The 19,143-nt window shown below is 48.4% G+C and overlaps 1 protein-coding gene across 2 annotated transcripts in view; it reads right to left on the bottom strand.

The window, feature by feature from the left end:
• The window catches only part of CMTM7 (CKLF like MARVEL transmembrane domain containing 7), a 51,097-nt gene extending 32,755 nt beyond the window's left edge, over positions 1 to 18,342 (bottom strand). For both annotated transcript variants that reach the window (XM_045436426.1, XM_045436427.1), the window contains exon 1: positions 17,827 to 18,342. In XM_045436426.1, coding sequence (XP_045292382.1) covers positions 17,827 to 18,015 — 189 coding nt within the window. In that variant the 5' untranslated portion in view covers positions 18,016 to 18,342. The remainder of the gene's footprint in view (positions 1 to 17,826) is intronic.
• Between the last annotated feature and the right edge of the window lie 801 nt (positions 18,343 to 19,143).

Genomic DNA, 19,143 nt, shown 5'->3' with positions numbered 1-19,143 from the left:
CCGACCGCGCCACCCAGGCGCCCCTAAAAGTACTTTAAAAAAAAAAATCCAGAAGAGAAGGACTCTGACTGTAAAGAAGTCGTAGGAATATCTTAGGCAATTTATTTTCCTTCCTCAAGTTTTCTTTTTATACAGTCCCAAGAGCATGTAAAATCTCAACGAAGTTTAAAAGAGCTCCTCTAACGAGCATACAATAAAAATTCTACGTAAGAGATCTGTGTCATCACGTAATTAACATTTTTCTTTCTTAGCAGTGCCTAAAACAACAGTGCCTTAGAAGTGACGAAGCAAGACGCTTGTTCAAGGTCCACATTTTCTGCCGATGGGGGAGGGGCTGGCCTGCCTCGTTCATGGCCGTAGCCTCGGCCACTGGCAAAGGGCTGGGACGAAGCAGGCGCTAAACATCTGCTGAGGTGACCTGAAGCAGGGCCTCTGCCAGGCAAAGGGGCCGTGACCAGAACCACACCAAGGGTTAGCACCTGAGCCATAAACAGACATCCCAAAGTGGGCCTGCCCTGTCTGGCCTTGGATTCTTTTCACCTTGAATCCGAAACAGTAGTGCCCCTGTTCTGGGTTTCCTGGTGTTAAATTAGGAGCCCTGTCCTGACAGCCTGACAAACTGAGACACTTCTCTCACCCCGTGGCTTGTCTCCGATTTGCTTTGGCATAGGAACCCGCTGTTTTGACTGTGTGGGTCCGTGGAAACCTGTCAACTCGACTACGTCAAAACGAAAGGTGCTTTCACACTGGTGGCCAGGACAGTGGCTGTAACTTTACCAGCAACTCCAGGTGGGCATCCCAGCCTCTCCTTGCGAGGGTCCCACCCGCATCTTCCTCGGGAGGGAGACCCCCCCCCCCACACACACACCTCCCCGCCTTTCTGGCCTGCAGGCCTGAAGTTAATGCCCCAGGCACCCCCGTGCCTCCAGGCTTGGCAAAGGGGCCCTCCCACACCGGGCCCTCACCCCACCCGTCAGCAGGCACTTCCCCGCGTAGCATCACATCTTCTGTGGAGGATCCAAGTCTCAAGCATTTCATCCAGGCTTTAAATGTTTATTTTTGAGAGAGAAAGAGAGAGAGAGAGAGCAAGTGGGAGAGGGATAGGGCGGGGGGCAGGGGGGCACAGAAGATCTGAAGTGCTGACAGCAGAGAGCCTGATGTGGGGCTGGAACTCAAGAGCCGTGAGATCATTGCCTGAGCTGAAGCTGGAAGCTTCTGACAGAGCCGCCCAGCTGCCCCTGGCAGGCTGACTTTTTTAATTAAAAACATTTTTTTAATGTTTATTCATTTTTGAGAGAGAGAGAGGCAGAGTGTGAATGGGGGAGTGGCAGAAAGAAAGGGAGACATAGAATCCAAAGCAGGTTCCAGGCTCTGAGCTGTCGGCACAGAGCCCGAAATGGGGCTCGAACTCACCAACTGCAAGATCACGACCTGAGTCAAAGCCACATACTCAACCAACTGTGCCACCCAGGCGCCCCGGATGACTTTTTTAAAAGGAGTGTTATTACCAGGGGCTTTGTCCAGAAAATGCGCTTTCGATCATTTAGAACAAAACAAAACAAAAACTTGTGAGTGCTTTCTATGCTCCAGGCACTGACGTAGGAGCAAGGCACCCTGAGGTGACCCAGACAGAAAGGTCACTGTCCTGCAGTTCAGATCCCGGTGAGAAGACCCACCATGAATGAGCAACGAAGTGAACAAGGAGATTTCGGCTCGAGAAGTGATGTGAAAGAAGTCAGAACTGGGCAACAGGACAGGGTGATGGGTTAGGGTGGCGTTAGGGGGATGACTTCAGATGGGGCCTTTGGAGAAGACCCCTCAGAGGCAGGACAGGAAGTGGTCCAGCAGAGAAGCAGGCAGTCTCCACACATGGATGTTTCCTTATCTATAAAATATGAAAAACAGGGCCTTGGAGCCTCCACACAGAGCTGACAGAAAAGGCAAGAGTAGAGAATCCTGCCTCTTAAAAGCTTCAGACAGAAGTGACAAGTACCTCTTCTACTCTTACTCCTTCGGCGAGAACCCGTGGCACAGCCTGGCTGAAACAGAGACGGCGGGAAACGTCTGGCTGCACAGCTGTCAACCAGGAACAGCCCCACACTGTGAAAGAGGGAGCATGAGTTTTTGGTGAACTAAATATCCGTCACCGAGTGGAACCCTGTATGCAGTATCCAACCGCATAACTACTGTGAATTCAGACGCTTGGCGCGAAATGGGAAAAACAGTACTTAGATGATAGGGTTGTCAGGAAGACTGAATGAGGCAATTCATGTCAAGTTCATAGAACTGGGCTTGGTAGGTGATGGGTCTTCAATACATTTTAGCCATTGCCCCAAGGGTGTGATATTTGAGGTAAGTCTGTATGTTTTCCTTCCTTCCTTCCTTCCTTCCTTCCCTCTCCCTCCCTTTTCTTTCTTTTCTTCTTTTCTCTTTTCTTTCTTCCTTCCTTCCTCCCTTGCTTCCTTCCTTCACCAGGACATGCAGTCCAGCTCAACGTGAACTACTTTAACTTCAGATAGGAAGTTTGCAGAAGAGTCTTTTGTGAAAGCAAAAGCACTAAAATTAAGATAAGGTGTGCCATGGTCCAAATGTGTCTCCTTCTCCCTCTTCTGTGTCAGCTACAGCCACAAAATACCGCCCTCCATACCAACTTTAATGTCCAAGGATGGGGTTGCTCTGTCCTGGACTCTTCAGAAATATCAAGGTCGTGAAAGACAAGAACGTATGTTCCAGACTGAAGGGGATTAAAGAGACAGGACAAATGACTATAACTCATGATCCAGGATGGGACCCTAGACCAGAAAAGGGACGTTAGTGGGACAACTGGCGAAATCTAAATAAGGCTGGTAGGTTAGATAATAGTCTGGTGTTGTTCATTTCCTGATTTAGGTAACTGTACTGAAGTGAGGTAAGAGAAGGTCCTTCTTAGGAAATGCACACTGAAGAATGCTGGACAAAAAAGCATTATGCCTGCAACTTACTCTCAACTGATTCAAAGAAAAAATAATATGTACATAAATGGAAAATGATTAAACAAACATATTAAAAGGTTAACAGTTAAGAGGCGTTAAGCATCCGACTTCGGCTCAGGTCATGATCTTGCGGTTCGTGGGTTCGAGCCCCGCGTCGGGTTCTGTGCTGACAGAGTTTGGAGCCTGGAGTCTGCTTGGGGCTCTGTGTCTCCCTCTCTCTCTGCCCCTCCCCCGCTCACAGTCTGTCTCTCAAAAATAAATAAACATTAAAAAAAAAAAAACTTTGGGGTGCCTGGGTGGCTCAGTCTGTTGAGTGACCGACTTCGGCTCAGGTCATGATCTCATGGTTTGTGAGTTCGAGCCCCACGTCGGGCTCTGTGCTGATAGCTCAGAGCCTGGAGCCTGCTTCAGATTCTGTCTCCCTCTCTCTCTGCCTCTCCCCCACTCATGCTCTGTCTCTCTCTGTCTCAGAAATAAACATTTAAAAAATATATTTTTTTAGAAGATTAACAGTTGAGAACCTGGGGGAAGGGTATATGGGGGGGGGGGGTCTCTGTACTGCTCCTGCAAAGTTTCTATAAATCTGGATTTATAAATAAAAAATTACAAAAGTATATATATATACATACACACACACACACACACACATATATATATAATTTAGAGACTTAAATCATTGGGCACTTCTACAAACATTTTTAACAATATCAACTATTTCACAAGCAGATTAGGCAGGGCTAATTCAACTGCCTTAATACATATTTGGGGGGCTGCAATATCTTTAAAGATTCTACTAGAATGCTGTAAAATTTATTTGGCAATCTAATGGTTCGGGGGAACTGGGGACATGTCATTCAATGCCCACAGAAAGCCAGAAACAGCTCTTCTTTGGAATGTACTTTTCATCTTTTGTCTCTACTCCGCCATCTGAGAATGACTCTCTGATGTTCTCTTCATGTATGCTCTGTCTTTAGGGTTCTGCTTTTCTCAGCAGAAATTCAAGGGCTGCTTCTCTTTTTGAATAAGCTATTAAGGAAAAAGATGTACCAAAATAAAGAAGATTGAGATATAACTGTCATCCAGAACAGCAGACGATGGCCATCTCTTCTCTGAAACACTGTTCCTGCAAATGAGCCGTTGCTACTCAAAGGAGAAAATATTCAGTGTCTACGACCCACCATGTGGAAGATTTCTAGAATCTGACCAAAATGGAAAGTCTTGAACTGGTTGTATCAGTTTCCTGCAGTTGTTGTAAAACACTACAATAAAGGTGGTGGCTTAGAATAACAGAAATTCCTTCTTTTACAAGTCTGTAAGTCAGAGGGGCGCCTGGGTGGCGCAGTCGGTTAAGCGTCCGACTTCAGCCAGGTCACGATCTCGCGGTCCGTGAGTTCGAGCCCCGCGTCAGGCTCTGGGCTGATGGCTCAGAGCCTGGAGCCTGTTTCCGATTCTGTGTCTCCCTCCTCTCTCTGCCCCTCCCCCGTTCATGCTCTGTCTCTCTCTGTCCCAAAAATAAACAAACGTTGAAAAAAAAAATTTTTTTTTAAATTAAAAAAAAAAAAAAAAAAAAAACAAGTCTGTAAGTCAGAGGTCAAAATCAGTACCACTGGGCTTAAATTAAGGTGTTGGCAGGACTGCGCTCTCTCTGGTGACTTGAGGGAGAATCCATTCCTTGTTCCTTCCAGCCTCTGGCAGCTGCCCTGGTGTTCCTGGGCTCATGGCCACGTCACTGCAATCTCTGCCACATCTTCACATCACTGCTGGAGAAGGTCATCAAACAGATGTGACCACCAGCTGACCTGGGAGCTGGACCTGGGTCCTCAGAGGTCCTCACTGCCTCCCCCGTACCATCCTTGGAACTTGGGGTTCTGGTTGCCTTTCACACTCCCAGAGGCTACTCCGAGGACCGTCTTGAGATAGTGATGCAACGTTGAGAACACCTGCACAGTGTATGTGACTGAAGGCAGTTAATGCCTCTATGGAAACTTTTAAGATTTGGTGGGCATGCGCAGGAATCCATTCATCTTACTGCCGCCCAAGGCAAGCCTTGTATGTAAGTTCCCTTTGCTTATTAAATGTGCCACCTGGTTGGTCTCTCCCTGCCTTCCCACTATGAGGGACTGGTTTCAGATTACCTGGGAAGCACCAAGAAGGTTTCAAACCAACACTCCCCATCACCTTCTCCTTGGTGGGTCTCTTTCAAAAACACCTGTCATTGGATTTAGAGACCTCCCAGGTAATTCACATCATCATTTCAAGACCCTTAACTACATCCGATAAAACCCTTTTTTCAAATAAGGCCACGTTCACAGGTTCCTGGGATTAGGATGTGGACATATATTTTGGGGGTCATCATTCAACCCACTACAACTGGAAAGCCATTTTTCATCCCTAAACCACACTAAGACAAGTGTATGTTGAAGCAGCGATCGCATCCCTAAATATGGGATTGATGTCACCGTAAGTGGTGAGAGTAAGCTTACAGCCAGCAAGGGGACCCCTATTAGACACAAGGGGTGCATATTGTTTCTAATAGGGGAGTTTCATTCTCTGCCTGAAGTGGAAGTTGGTAAACAGGACACACTGCTCAGTGACAGTGACACTTGACAAGCCCTTGTAAAACCAATGTCACATTGTCAATATAAGGGTTAGTGGTGTCTCTTTTACCTTTTCCAAGTGAAACTCACAACCGTCTGTGTCAATAAGGCCTCACCTCAGAAATCAAATTTCTTTTCTCCAGGAAACTTTCTCTGTGGTTACATTCTTAAGTCCTTCCCAGGAGTTAAAACAGATACGGTCAGGTTATTCATACTACCATGACATTGCTTCTGAGTCCCTTGTAAAAGGTTACAGAAATAATTTTGCTCCGTTATTGATTTTATTTTTCATGCAGTACACGCTAATTTGCTTTCTTCTCCCCTTGTTTCAAGTGGGAGTTAAAAAATAATGACATGACTCTTTAAGTGGACAGCAAAACGCAACATCAAAAGTCCTGGGTGGTCTGAAAGGCTGAGCAGCCTGGCAGAGATCCAACGGGACTGGGCAAGAATATTGATAAACCAGTTTTGCGGGTGGAAGGAGTCAGGTTTGTTAAGTCCTCAGACTGCATCGGCTTCGAGCCTCACCAGAGATCGGAAAAACGGAAGCAATTCCAATGTTCCTAAGGAACACAAGCGGGCACTCCATTGGTGCGCTGCTCAACTACGCTGCCTCTAACCAGGTCAATGCACCACTGCCCAGGTACTGCAGGGGGCGCTGCTGCTAACTCCTCCCGCCTGCAAACCCTGTGCCAATGATCTTGCCCTCTACAGCTACAGCTGTCTGGCTCAGAGGTCCCTGGGAGTTTATCTACTCCCTTCCCTGGTCTGTGGCCAATGAAGGGTACAAAAGCCCAGCTCCAGTGCCTCCAAACAGGGGAATCTGTGCTGCCCCTCACTTTCCAGAGGTCCCTGCAAGATCAGGCTGAGGCTTAGACTTCTAAAATCCACCTTTGTCTAGCTCCTTCTCCTGCCCGCGCCTGCCTCCCTGACTCAGAAAACCATGTGCACAAGAACCCCATCTCTAGCTCTACTTCTAGGGAAGCTGATTTCAACACCCACCCCCTGTGATGGATACTGGGAAATTCTAAGAAAAATGCTGGTCACACAAGTTTTATTCCCTAGACTTCCCTAGTTCTTAGCATCTTAAAGTGGAACTCTGAACACCGAACACTAAGTAGAGTCTTCCTCAGTCAATGGATGTGGAAGATCCCTGAAACCCTGCGGAAGAAGATCACAGACCAGTGTGTATAAGTTTGTTCCCATCTGGGGGGAGAGGGGGCATACACACACGGAAGCACAAAATAATTCCCGAAAGATGCACAAGAAACTGGGATCACTGGTAGCCTCCAGGGAGGGAAAGTGGAAATTGAGGACTTTTTGTACTTTTAAAATCTTTTTTTTTTTAAATACAATTTATTGTCAAGTTGGCTAACACACAGAGTATACAGTGTACTTTTAAAATCTTGATCATGTCTATTTTTTAAAAAGTAAACATAATTTGGGGTGCCTGGGTGGCTCAGTTGGTTAAGAGTCTGACCTCGGCTCGGGTCAGGATCTCATGGTTTGTGAGTTCAAGCCCCACATCTGTGCTGAGCTGTCAGCACAGAGCCTGGAACCTGCTTCAGATTCTGTGTCTCCCTTGCTCTCTGCTCCCCCACTCCCAACTCGTGCTCTGTCTCTCTCTCTCTCTCAAAAATAAACATTAAAAAATTAAAAAAAAAACCATAAACATATTTTTAGCAATTACACAGCCATACTTTCTGTTTGGATCAGGGTTTTTATTTTTTAGAATGGCTCCGGCGGGTGGGGGCGCGGTGCCTGGGTGGCTTAGTCAATTAAGTGTCCGGCTCTTGATCTTGGCTCAGGTCATGATCTCACGCTTCATGGGTTCGAGCCCCACATCGGGCCCTGCACTGATGGCACGGAGCCTAGTCGGGATTCTGTCTCTCCTTCTCTCTGCCCCTCACCTCTCTCTCTCTCTCAAAATAAATAAATTAATCTTAAAAAATCGTTCTGGGAGGGGACCCTGGAGGGGAACAGGATGGCTGGGAGATAGAGGCAGTTGTTACAAGCCTAGAGGCTGCAGAGAAGGCCCCGCATGTTTCCTCACCTGTAAAATGGGAATACCGACACCTAGAAAGGCTGTAATGCTGGGTGAGTTCTTGCATGCCAAGCATACGGCACAATGCCCAGAGCAAGAGCTCAACAGGTTTACTCCACAGGAATTCAATGATGTAGGGCCACAGCCCAGGTACGAATTATCCGGTCTATTATTATTAGAAGAATGGCAACGCACCTTCTGCCTTCTGCACTGCTGCTGCCCCATCTTTCCTTGCCAAGGAACGGCCACAAGAGTGCCAGATCTGATGCAGGATACATGGGCTTCTGTGGGTGTAAGAGTATGTACCGCTGTGTAACAAATGACCACAAACTAAGTAGCTTAAAAGAACACTTAGGCTCCCAGGCGAGAGTCCTCTGCTCTAGGTCTCAAAAGGCTGCAGCCATGATGTTGGCCAGGCTGGGGTTTTATCTGAGGCCTGGGGTCCTCTTCCGAGGTCACATGATTGTTGGCGGATTTTAGTTCCCTGCTGAAACAGAGGTCTTTGGTTTTTTGTTTTTCTGGCCATCTGCTGAGGGCTGCTCTTAGATTCCAGACACAGCCCATAGGTGCTGGGCAGGTGGCCTCTGCCAGGCTCTCGCGCCCAACTCCCTCAGCAGCGTTTACTTCCCAGGGCCTGCAGGAGAATCTCCCTTTTTGGGAAGGACCCAGTACCTCCTTTAAGGACTTTCACATGATGAAGTCAGGCCTACCTGGAGATGATCTCCTTTTGATTAACTTGGAATCAACTGATTTAGGACATTAATTACACCTGCAACATCCATTCACCTAGGCATCTGACATGACATAACCATGGGAATAACATCCATCACCTTTGCTATACTCTCTTGGTTAGCAGCAAGTCACAGGGCCGTCCCACGCTCAAGAGGAAGGAATTACACAAGGTTGTGACTCACTAGGGGTCACCCTATGGCACATCTGCCACAGTGGGCTAGCCTGGGGGGGGGTCTGCTCACCCCACATGGAGAGATGGCACACCACCATAGAAAGGCTAGGCCTTGACCTTACCCGGGTTCAAATGCTGGCTCCAGAATATAATGGGTATTTTCAACGTTGGGCAAGTTACAAAACCTCTCAGCCTCCGTTCAACCAAAAAAAATGGAAGATAAGTAATACAGAGCCACTAACAGGGTTAAAAGCAAAGGGAAACTGCATGTAAAATTGCCTGACACAGTAGAGCAGATACTCGCGCCTTAGTTCCCCTCTGTTCCCAACCCTTCCAGGAGGAACTTGTGACTTAACAAACGAGAGTAGTAAACGATGGTTTCCTCTTAAGCCTTCCAGTAGCCCTGTGGGTAACATGTGAATATGCTTTCTAAAATACTATACACACACTGTCCAATACCCCAGTGAGGGGTTTTCCCTTGTCTGGCCGATTTCATCTCTGGCAAAGGGTGAAACCGTCTCTAAGTACCCGCTGTTGCTTCTCACAGCACCTCCTTTCAGATCGGCCACAGCCTGCCCACCAGCGAGAAGCCAAATGGATAAATTATGATACAACCAAACAAAGGACTCGGATGCAGGTATCACATCGCTTTCAAACAGGTTTAATGACAAAGGAAAATACTCATGGTGTATTGACATTGAAAAAGAAAGGACCCCAAATTGTCCTTTGATGAGCTCAAGATCTGGACTCAAACTGCCTGGTTCCAAAATCCAGCTTCACTCTTTATGGCTATGACTTTGGGCAAGGTACCTAACTTCCCCGTGCCTCAGTTTCCTCATCTATAGAATGCAGATAATGACAGGACCTACTTATCATGGGGATGAAATGAGGTAACACATGTAGAACATGTAGCCTCGTGGCTGCTACCTAAGGAAGTCAATGAGTGATAAATGCTATTATTATTATTATTATTATTATTATTAAAGTACCACTTTTATCATTGGGGAGGAAAAGTTAAAAAAAGACTTCCTCAGGGGAGCCTGGGTGGCTCAGTCAGTTAAGCATCCAGCTTCAGTTCAGGTCATGATCTGATGGTTCATGAGTTTGAGCCCTGCATCAGGCTCTGCACTGACAGTGTGGAGTCTGTTTGAGACTCTCTCTCTGCCCCTCCCCCGCTAGTGTTTTCCCCCCACCAAAATAAATACACTTTAAAAAAAAAGGCTTCTTCATAAACAATTACTAGCATTGCTGCTGAATAAAGAAAACCTATGAGGAAAAGTGAGTAAATACACATTGAGGTCACACGATAGTAGTTCTCAGTACTTTCCAGCAGGTTCCAATTTACTCTGTACCTGAAAGCATTTAATTAATTACTCTTTTTCCTGCCTTCCCATCTCCTTCTGAAGGAACTGCGTTTTCTCTATCTTTAAAAATTTGGATAATACCGCTCTTTCACAGCAATCCTTTCTGTGGGTAATATGTGGAAACCACTTTACAGAAAATTTCTCCTCCTCTATCAAACCACCTATCCTTCTAGCTATCTAAAGAAGGAAATAAAACAAAAAAAAAAAAAGAGTGTGGCCGCTCCAGGAAAAGGAAGGGTCATGTCATCATCACTGCTGATTAAAACACAAGCCAGCTGAACTCCGTTTTCTGCAGAGGCTGAGTAGCTCTTCTGTTCCTGATTTCCACCAGGGAGCTGGGGTGGGCCGCGGTGGTGGGGAGAGATTCCTTCCCGTCCTCCTTTCCTCCAGAAAGCCCCTGGGGCTGCTGAAGCACCGGCAGCCAGTACCTGGCTCTGGGCCAGGCCACCGATGCCAGGAGTTGCCGAGGCCCCAGCGAGGAACGCCAGAGAGTGAGCAGCCGGCGAGGGCGACGCTGAGCCAAACTGGTGACAAAGACGGCGAGCATGTGGCAGGCGGCGGGTCAGAGGGAGGCTCCCGTGGGCAGCACGCCTGGGCCAGCGCGGGGAAGGCAGATGGCAGGGGGAGGAAACAGATGGGTGTCCAGTGGCGCTGGGCAGGAAGCCTAAGAATGGGGGGCGGGGGCTGGGAGGAAGGGAGCAGAGAAGCCCTTCCCTGACACATCAATGTAACTAAATACGCCGACCCACACAGGGAGTCCCCCACGTGAGGCCCAGGATTGCCGTGGAGGGTCTGGAGTGCTCACTGTGACGCCCGGAAACCTGGGTGACTCCCGCGGGACCGCACGCACGCACCCACTCATGCTCCCCAGTGGCCTTCATCAGCACCGTCTCCTTTGGCCGCCGGTTCCCAATCGGGGGGCAGGTGGTTTTTAGGGGGCTCTGGAGGGGAATTCTTGCCAGTAGTTAAGAAATCTACATACTCTGCAGCCTGAATAAATAGGTGTGGTAAGATCATTCTTCAAATTTACGCACATGCTGGTCCCATTACTTAAATACAAGTGCATTTAAAAGCACTACAGAATCGGGGCGCCTGGGTGGCTCAGTCGGCTGAGCGTCCGACTTCGGCTCAGGTCATGATCTCGCGGTCTGTGAGTTTGAGCCCCGCGTGGGGCTCTGTGCTGACCACTCAGAGCCTAGAGCCTGCTTCGGATTCTGTGTCTCCCTCTCTCTCTGGCCCTCCCCCGTTCATGCTCTGTCTCTGTCTCAAAAATAAATTAAAAAAAAAAAAAAATTAAGAGCACTACAGAATCTTCTAGCCCATCGATGTCATTGTTCCTTTTCCAAACCATCAGACACCAAAAATACCATCACAACTTAAAATATTACCATCACATTCCGCTCCTGGAAATTTCTGGATGATAAAGGGACATCCAATAATTTCTAGATATTAAAATGTTCAGATAATTGTTTAATGTCACCATGCTCTGAAGGGCAAGAAGCACTTCATTTCCTCTCTGTAAAAGGTCACTGCCATTTATCCTGAGGGAGAATTTACAGATTTGTACACCAGGATGTCTCTACAAGGAAGTGCACCAGAGACTTTTCCTACATCGACAGAATCGGGAGCTTTTTAAGCCACAAAAAGGGGGAGGGGGCTGGTCACACAGACAATAGCACACCTACGACTGACTACAACAATGCTGTTAAAAACCAAATCGCACGGGGTACCTGGATGGCTCAGTCCATTAACTTCAGCTGAGGTCATGACCTCACGGTTCGTGAGTTCGAGCCCTGTGTGGGGCTCTGTGCTGACAGCTCAGAGCCTGGAGCCTGCTTCAGATTGTGTGTGTGTGTGTGTGTGTGTGTGTGTGTGTGTGTGTGTGTGTGTGTGGCGCGTGCACGCGCATCTCTCTGCCCCTCCCCCACTCACACTCTCTCTCAAAAATAAACATAAAACAACAACAAATTGCGGCAATCATTAAGTGACACGAGAAAGCATTCATCACATTTATGCAAAAAAAATTTTTTACAAAATAGGTACAGATCATCCTAATTTTCTAACAGAAAAAAAAAAATAGAACAACCTCAAATTGTACACGTCTACTATGAAACCACATAAAATTTTTCTTAAAACGCTAATCTTGGAAAACAGTCTACTACTTTCTTTTTTGTGTCTCCCCCAATTTAATGAGCAAGCATTACTTGTGTCATCGGGAATAAACCCCATAACTTGTTATGTTTTATCGTAGTTTCCTGTTCTTGGATCAGGTTTGGGTTGGGAGTGAAAGAATCTTGGCAGTGAGGTCCCTTGCTGCCTTTAACCCTCTGGCTTCCAGGAAGTAGGACATGAGTGTGCAGATTGCATTTGGGACCCAAATCTGGTGCTATCCCCTGCTACACAGACCTAAAGCAGAACAAAGAGGGGTGGATCGTTCTGGGTTATGCTGGGTCATTCTCCACGCATAAGTCTATTCACGGCTATACCAGAGGCTGAGCTCCCCCGCAGTCCAATTCTATTTGGTAACTGGGCTGTGAATTTCCAGAGTGAAGTCCACAGTTGCCCCAGCCTGCTAGAGGGTATTTAGAATGCTCTCATGCCAGAAAACTTAGTGTGCTCTCCCCAGATTCACACACCCACTCAGCTTCCACCCAGCCTGCGTAGTAGGCTCCTTTAATCTTATTTCAGATAAAACATCTCTTTAGGATACTAAATATATGCAATGCCCTCATGACTATCCTGAAATGAGTAAAATGTACACATAAAATGATCCTAATCCTTGACAACCAAAAAGGAGTTTCCATCAAGTTCCAAAATAACCTCTAGGGGGCAGTACAGCCCTGGTTTGAAACCCACTTCAACAGCGATCGCGACGTGATGCCTCCCCGATATTCTTAGATTAAGGATCGTAGGATGATCTGGCAGGCCTTGCATATTTCTCGTCTCACGCAAACCACTTCCACCTTTGTTCCCTCCCCTCCAACCACAGCAATACTCCTTTCTCTAGACTCAGAGTCATGGTCTGTGCTTTTCCTTCTTCCGGTAATGCCGTTCCCTCATCCTTCAAATACCCCTTCCTTCGAGAAGCCCCTCCTTATCTCCCAGACAGGTCAGACTCCTAGTTAATTCTCTTTGTTACTGAGTGCCTCTTTTTCAGAGCTTTTGTCGCAGTTTATGGTTATAGATTTATAATCATTTTATTAAAGTTTATTTTCCTATTTGAGTATTAGGAGGAGGACAGGGGCTGATCTGCCTTATTTATTTGCTCTTCTTTCCACAGTATTCTAGCATACAATAGGTGCTCAAATATTTGCTGAGTAAATAACTGGAACTTCTGGAAGACATTTAAGTTTCCATCTTTGCTGCTTGTGAAACCACATTCTGATCCTCCTTCCATATGGTTCTGCAAATGTCACAGTCCTTGATTCCCTGCACAGGCAGAAAGTTGTCTAGTTAACTGCTGTATTCCGCACGCCTCACATGAGAACACAGCAGATTTCTAATAAAAGAGATGACACCTCTTTCTAGACGTCAGGGGTACAGAGGTTAATAACTGCCCAAGGACTGACTCACATCCTGCTGTATTTTCTTCCATTCCACCACCCCCAACATATCCCTTGTCTCCAACTTAAACATGCTGAATAAAGGCAGTAGAGAGGGAATAGGGTGCTCCTGACCTCACAAACCCATACTCCTCTCTCCAGATTCAACTCAAATGTAACCTTCATCTTCAAGCCTCCCCCTTCCTTCCTAAGTGTAGGCAACCATCAGAGCTTTTACCTCCCAACCAGTCAGTTCTGGGACTTGTCTGTCACCTCAATGAAACCACAGACTTTCTTGAGGGCAAGGGCTTTGTCACAGCCTCCTGCTTCTGCAGAAATGAATATGAACTCTTAAATATATGCGGAACAAATGAACTGATGAGGAATGTTGGCAAGGTCACATACAGGAGCACCTGGTCCCCTTCAGTGTAGGGCTCCTGCCCGCCTCCCACAAGGCTCTTCAGCTCAGATTCTGTGAGGTCGGCAGGTGGACGCTCCTTCCTGTAGTAGCGGATACGGGGAGACACCAGGGGGATTTCCTATAGCCGTGGCCCTCCCACACCCAGTGGCTCCATGCAGGGTACCCCGCTCCAAACTCTCCCTAGATCTATTTCTTTTTAACAGCTTTCCTGAGACTCAATCCACACATTTGAGGTGTATGATTCAATGGTTTTCAGTATACTCACAGGGCTGTGCAACCATCACCATAATCCGTTTTAGAACGTTCTCACCAACCCAAAAAGAAACCACCTACCTCTCAGCAGCCGCTTCCCAAAGCTCCCAAACTCCCCAGCTCTAAACCACTAATCTACTTTCCGTCTCCATCAATTTGCCTGTTCTGGACATCCCATGTTAAGCGGAATCATATAATATGCGGTCTTTTGTGTCTGGCTTCTTCCACTTAGCATGTTTTCAAGGATCATCCATGGTGTTCGTTCCTTTTCCTGCTAGTATTCCATCCTATGAATAGACCACGGTTTTTTTCATCCCTTCATCAGCTTACGGACATTTGGGTTGTTTTCACTTTCTGGCTATTATCAAGAATGCTGCGCTGAACCTCTCCGTACAAGTTTGTGGGTGGACGTGTGTCTTTACTTCTCTTGAGTATATACCCTGGAGCAGAAATGTTGGATCACGTGGCACCTCCGTGTTTAATAGTCTGAGGAGCTGCCAGACTGTTTGCCAAAGTGTCTGCACCATTTTACATTCCCACCAGCCAACTGGCAACGTATGAGGGTTCTGATTTCTTCACATCCTCCACGTCATACTTATTAGTATGGTGGCTTATTAGCATGTCTTTTTTCTTGTTGCCATCAGACTGGGTGTGAAGTGGTATTTCACTGTGGCATCGATTTCCCCAGATCTATTAACAAGCAATAACTGTGGGGGATCTTTGGGGACATGAGGTTAGTCAGGCCTGGGTTGGCCCCACCTCTGCTGCTGACAGCTGTGTGACCTTTACTAGTTTAACCTTTCAGTCAGTTTCCTCTTTGTCAAAACATGGTACTTCGCTGGATTCTTAAAAACAGTTAATGACACATACATGGTATATAGTGTAGAATCCCTAGTGTATTATTAAGTAGTAGGACCCCCCAAAAATATAGCTATTAACAACAACAAAGAAACACAGTTCTCTAGGGTCGAAAACTGTGACGGTCTCTAGTCTAAAGAGGAAGACCAAAGAAAGTCAACTATCGTGGCCACGGGATTATAAAGATTCACGCAAGTGACGTGTCAGGTACCAACATTCACTGAGAACTCGCTTTCCTCCTATTTTCTCTCCTCAGGTTCTGGTAGTGGTGGAGATTCAAAGCAAGACTCAAAGCAAGGAAAGGAAGTTGTTCTCAGACAACAGCCTTTTTAATGGTTTCTTAAAGTAGTATGTTGACAGGTCTGTTGAGCAGACCATGAGGAAAACACTTTATGGGAAGTGTAGGACATAAAGGTCAGCCTACTCAGGATGCAAGTGAGACACCAAGAGTCAAAATCAGGGACCCATGGATACAGTGTCCAATTGTGGCGCCACCTCAGCTGCCATCTGCCCTTCCCCCGGTTTTGTTAACTCTTGACCCTGCACGCGTGTTCCAGCAAAGAAGACAAGAGAACATCAGATGTCTACACAGGCACCCCAGAAGAGAGAAAGAGGAGGAGAATGAGGAAGAGTGAGACAAGAGGCCCAGCTAGACAACCCTAAATAGTCTCTCTATTGTAACAGGACCACCCTGCAAGGGCAAGTTTACTTTCAAGGGGTCTGTTCAAACCAGCCTGCAATCACCGGGGATCTCCAGGGGAGGAAGAAAGCATAAGAATCCGGCGAAGAAGGTTTTAAAAGAGGCAGAGAAGCATCTCTCCAAGTCTTTGTTCTCTTCTATGGAACAACAGGCCTGATGACTGTCACCTGCAACCTGGCATAAGGGCCACAGGCAAGAGCCTAGTTGAGGAGCTTACAATGAAATGGAACTTTCTCTTCTCCACAGACATTATGCCCCAAACTCATGGACCAACACAGAGCCTTCTTAACCCCATTACCTTTGTCCATCAAACTCGTGGACCAGATGAAGGGTTTGATCCCAATTTTTGTCCACTGAACTCATTATTGATTCATGGTATCTCTTCCAGGGCCGCATTAGGGTCTGTCTCACCCCACCCATCTTTTAAGAATGAAGAGGTAGGCCGGTCCCCTCTATTTAGCTGATTAGAGGTCTTACCGTGAGCCAAAACATGTCTTGCTCAAAATCAACACTGCTCAGAAAAATTTGTTGTTGTTATTAGTAGTAGCTAATACTTCCTAATTTGGGGTCCATCTAGACACCTTTCTTAGAGAAAAGGGAACTCAGTCCCCCTCCCTTCAGATCTGGCCCAAGCAGGAAATGACAGCCCTCTGTACACACACCAGAATACCAGTGGTATGGATTCAAGGGCAGCTCTCACCCTGTGTCCAGCCCCACCTTAGCAGACGCCAGCTTCTGGATGCGTAACCTTGTTCCTATTCCCACATCCCTTTGTCCACATCCCTGTTCAAAACTACCCTCCCCCCCCCCAACTCTTGCTGCAAACATTACGAGTGGAGTCACAAACAGCCCAACCTAGTTTCAAAACATATGAAACAAATGGGAAAGGTGTTTAAGATGAAATTTTGTTTAAAGAAGAAATGGGAAAAAAGAAAAGAGTGGGGAACAAGAGAACAGACCAGACAATATCAACTTTGGTGGAAGGTTCCTGTCACTGCACTGGTCATACTCAGACCTCAGAACCTCCAGCCTGCCTACCTATCTCCACAGGTGACTCTGGCTCCCCCAGTGAGTTACAGTAATACCCCCGCCCCACCCCCACAGTTTTGCTTTCTGTGAGTTAGGTTACCCACAGCCAACCATAGTCCTGAAGCAGATGGCCCTCTGCTCTGCTGATTAATCAGAAGATCAATAGCAGCCTAATGCGATGTCACAATGCCTACATCATTCATCTAGCTTGATCTCATCGGGCAGGCATTTCAATCATGTCACATCATCACAAAAAGGGTGATTACAGGACAGTAAGGCATTTCGAGAGAGACCACATTCACATACTTTTTCATTACAGTATATTGCTATAATTGTTCTATTTCACTACTAGTCATTGTTATTAACCTCCTACTATGCCTAATTGATAAATTAAACTTTATCATAAGTATGTATATATAGGGGGAAAAACCAGGAAAGACAGGGTTGGATACTTCCTACAGTTAGTAGGGAGACTAGTGCGCAGGCTCCACAGAAAAGACGTTCCCCATTGATCCTCCGCCTCCCGGCAGACCCTCTAGACATGGAGGCTCCCTTGAACTTGGGAGGTCAGGGGTCCAGAACAGTTGCCCGGAGGGTCCCAATTCCTCTTGCCTACTATGGAACTGAGAACTTCGGACCTCCTCCTCTCTGTGAAACTGCGCCCTGAGCAGTGGAGCCCTGTGCCCTGGGGTGGGAGGAAGAGGAGGCCTCCAGGGGGAGAAGGTCGGGTTGCGCCGCCTCAGCGCGCCGCCTGGGCCACTCTTCCACCCCCGGCTCGGGTGCGAAGCGGCGCGGCCCAGAGAAGAGGAAGGAAGACGAAAAGCAACTTTTGCCTGGGGTTTCTGTCGGAAAGCGGGTCGGGGCCCGCAGAGGGGTGGGTGGAAAAACTTGGGACCTTTGGAGATACGGGTCCGCGGGAGCAACGGTGGCGCCGGGGCTGAGTTCCAGGGCCCGCGCAGCGCAAGCAACTTTCCGAAGCCCTCCCCGAACTTGCCGGTGGCGGCGCAGTCCCCCGCCCCGCCCGCGGCGCGATGCTCCGGCGGGCCCCGCCCGGCTCCCGCCGCCCGGCGCGCCACCTCCCGGGTCCCCTTCCCGCCCGGCCTCTCCAGGAGCCCCCGGCCCCGCGCCCCGGGCCTCTCTTACCATCTGCGCCACTTTCAGCAGGGCCCCATAAGTGCGGGGGTAGACGGGGTCCAGCGGCCCCTCCGAGGGCCTCGCGCCGGGCTGCCCGGCGCCGGCCCCGGACCCGCCACTGCTGCTGCACGTGGTGCGGACGAGCCCGGCTCCCTGCGACCCCGCGCCGCCCCTACCCGCCGGCAGCCTCCCCTGCATGGCCCACCGGCCAGAATAGCGGGGCGGGACGGGGGCGGGGCCGGGGCGGGGCCCGGGCGTGCGGTCGCGGGGCACCGGTGGGGGCGGGGCGCAGGCGTCCGGGGCCCGTGCGGGGACCCCGGTCCGGCCGGACTCGGGCGGGGGAGGGGCTGTCCGGCGCTTTCCGGGGAGGGAGCGGCCTTCCTGCCCTCCGCGCCGCGCGGAAGTTGGACTGGAGGGCGCGGGCCGACGGCGCAGAGGCCCTAACGGAGCGGGGCCACAGCTGGGTCTGAGCCTCCTGGGGTTTCGTGTGGGTGCGGCCGCGTGTGCTAAGAGTACTTGACTGAGGTATGGCCCACACACACTAAAATGCCCGAACCCTGCGGGCTCCGCTCCATTAATTTTCCCGTATGTGTGCACCTGCGTAACCACCACCCGATCACTAGTACCCCCCAAAGATCTCTCCTGCTTCTTCCCAATCTGCCTTCCTCCGTCGCACCCCTTTACCCCCAAGCCTCAGGCAGCCACAATATTCTCCTGCCACTATGGATTTATTTTGCCTGTTTTTGGACTTGCTCTACTTGAAATAGGACTGAATATTCTCATTTGTGTCCGGCCTTTTTTCACTAAACACAATGCATTTGAGATCTTCCTGTTATACGTAATAAAACTATGGTGAATATTCAGGTAAAAGTGTGTGTGTGTGTGTGTGTGTGTGTGTGTGTGTGTGTGCGCGCGCGCGCGCGCGTGCACTCCTTTCTCTAGAGTAAATACCTATGAGAGGATTTACTGGGTCACAGATGAGCCTACATTTACTTGCATTAAACGCCGTGAAACAGGAGCGTCTGGGTGGCTCAGTCGGTTGAGCATCCGACTCAGGTCATAATCTCACCCTCAATGAGTTCGAGCCCCGCATCGGGCTCTGTGCTGACAGCTCAGAGCCTGGAGCCTGCTTCGGATTCCCTGTCTCCCTCTCACTCTGCCGCTAACGCACTCACTTTCTGTCTCTCTCTCAAAAATAAATAAACATTAAAAAAAAAAAGCTGTGAAACAGACATTCAAGTGACATGCTATGTTGCCCCCCTTCTGTGTTATTTTTTGAATGAAGACAGGCCCAAACGGGGCTATGGCAGAGAGATAGGTTATCAA

The sequence above is a fragment of the Leopardus geoffroyi genome, chromosome C2 (assembly GCF_018350155.1).
Source record: "Leopardus geoffroyi isolate Oge1 chromosome C2, O.geoffroyi_Oge1_pat1.0, whole genome shotgun sequence".
NCBI classification, from domain to species: Eukaryota; Metazoa; Chordata; class Mammalia; order Carnivora; family Felidae; genus Leopardus; species Leopardus geoffroyi.
Note: the sequence above shows the minus strand (reverse complement) of the source record. Positions and strands in the feature narration are given on the sequence as shown.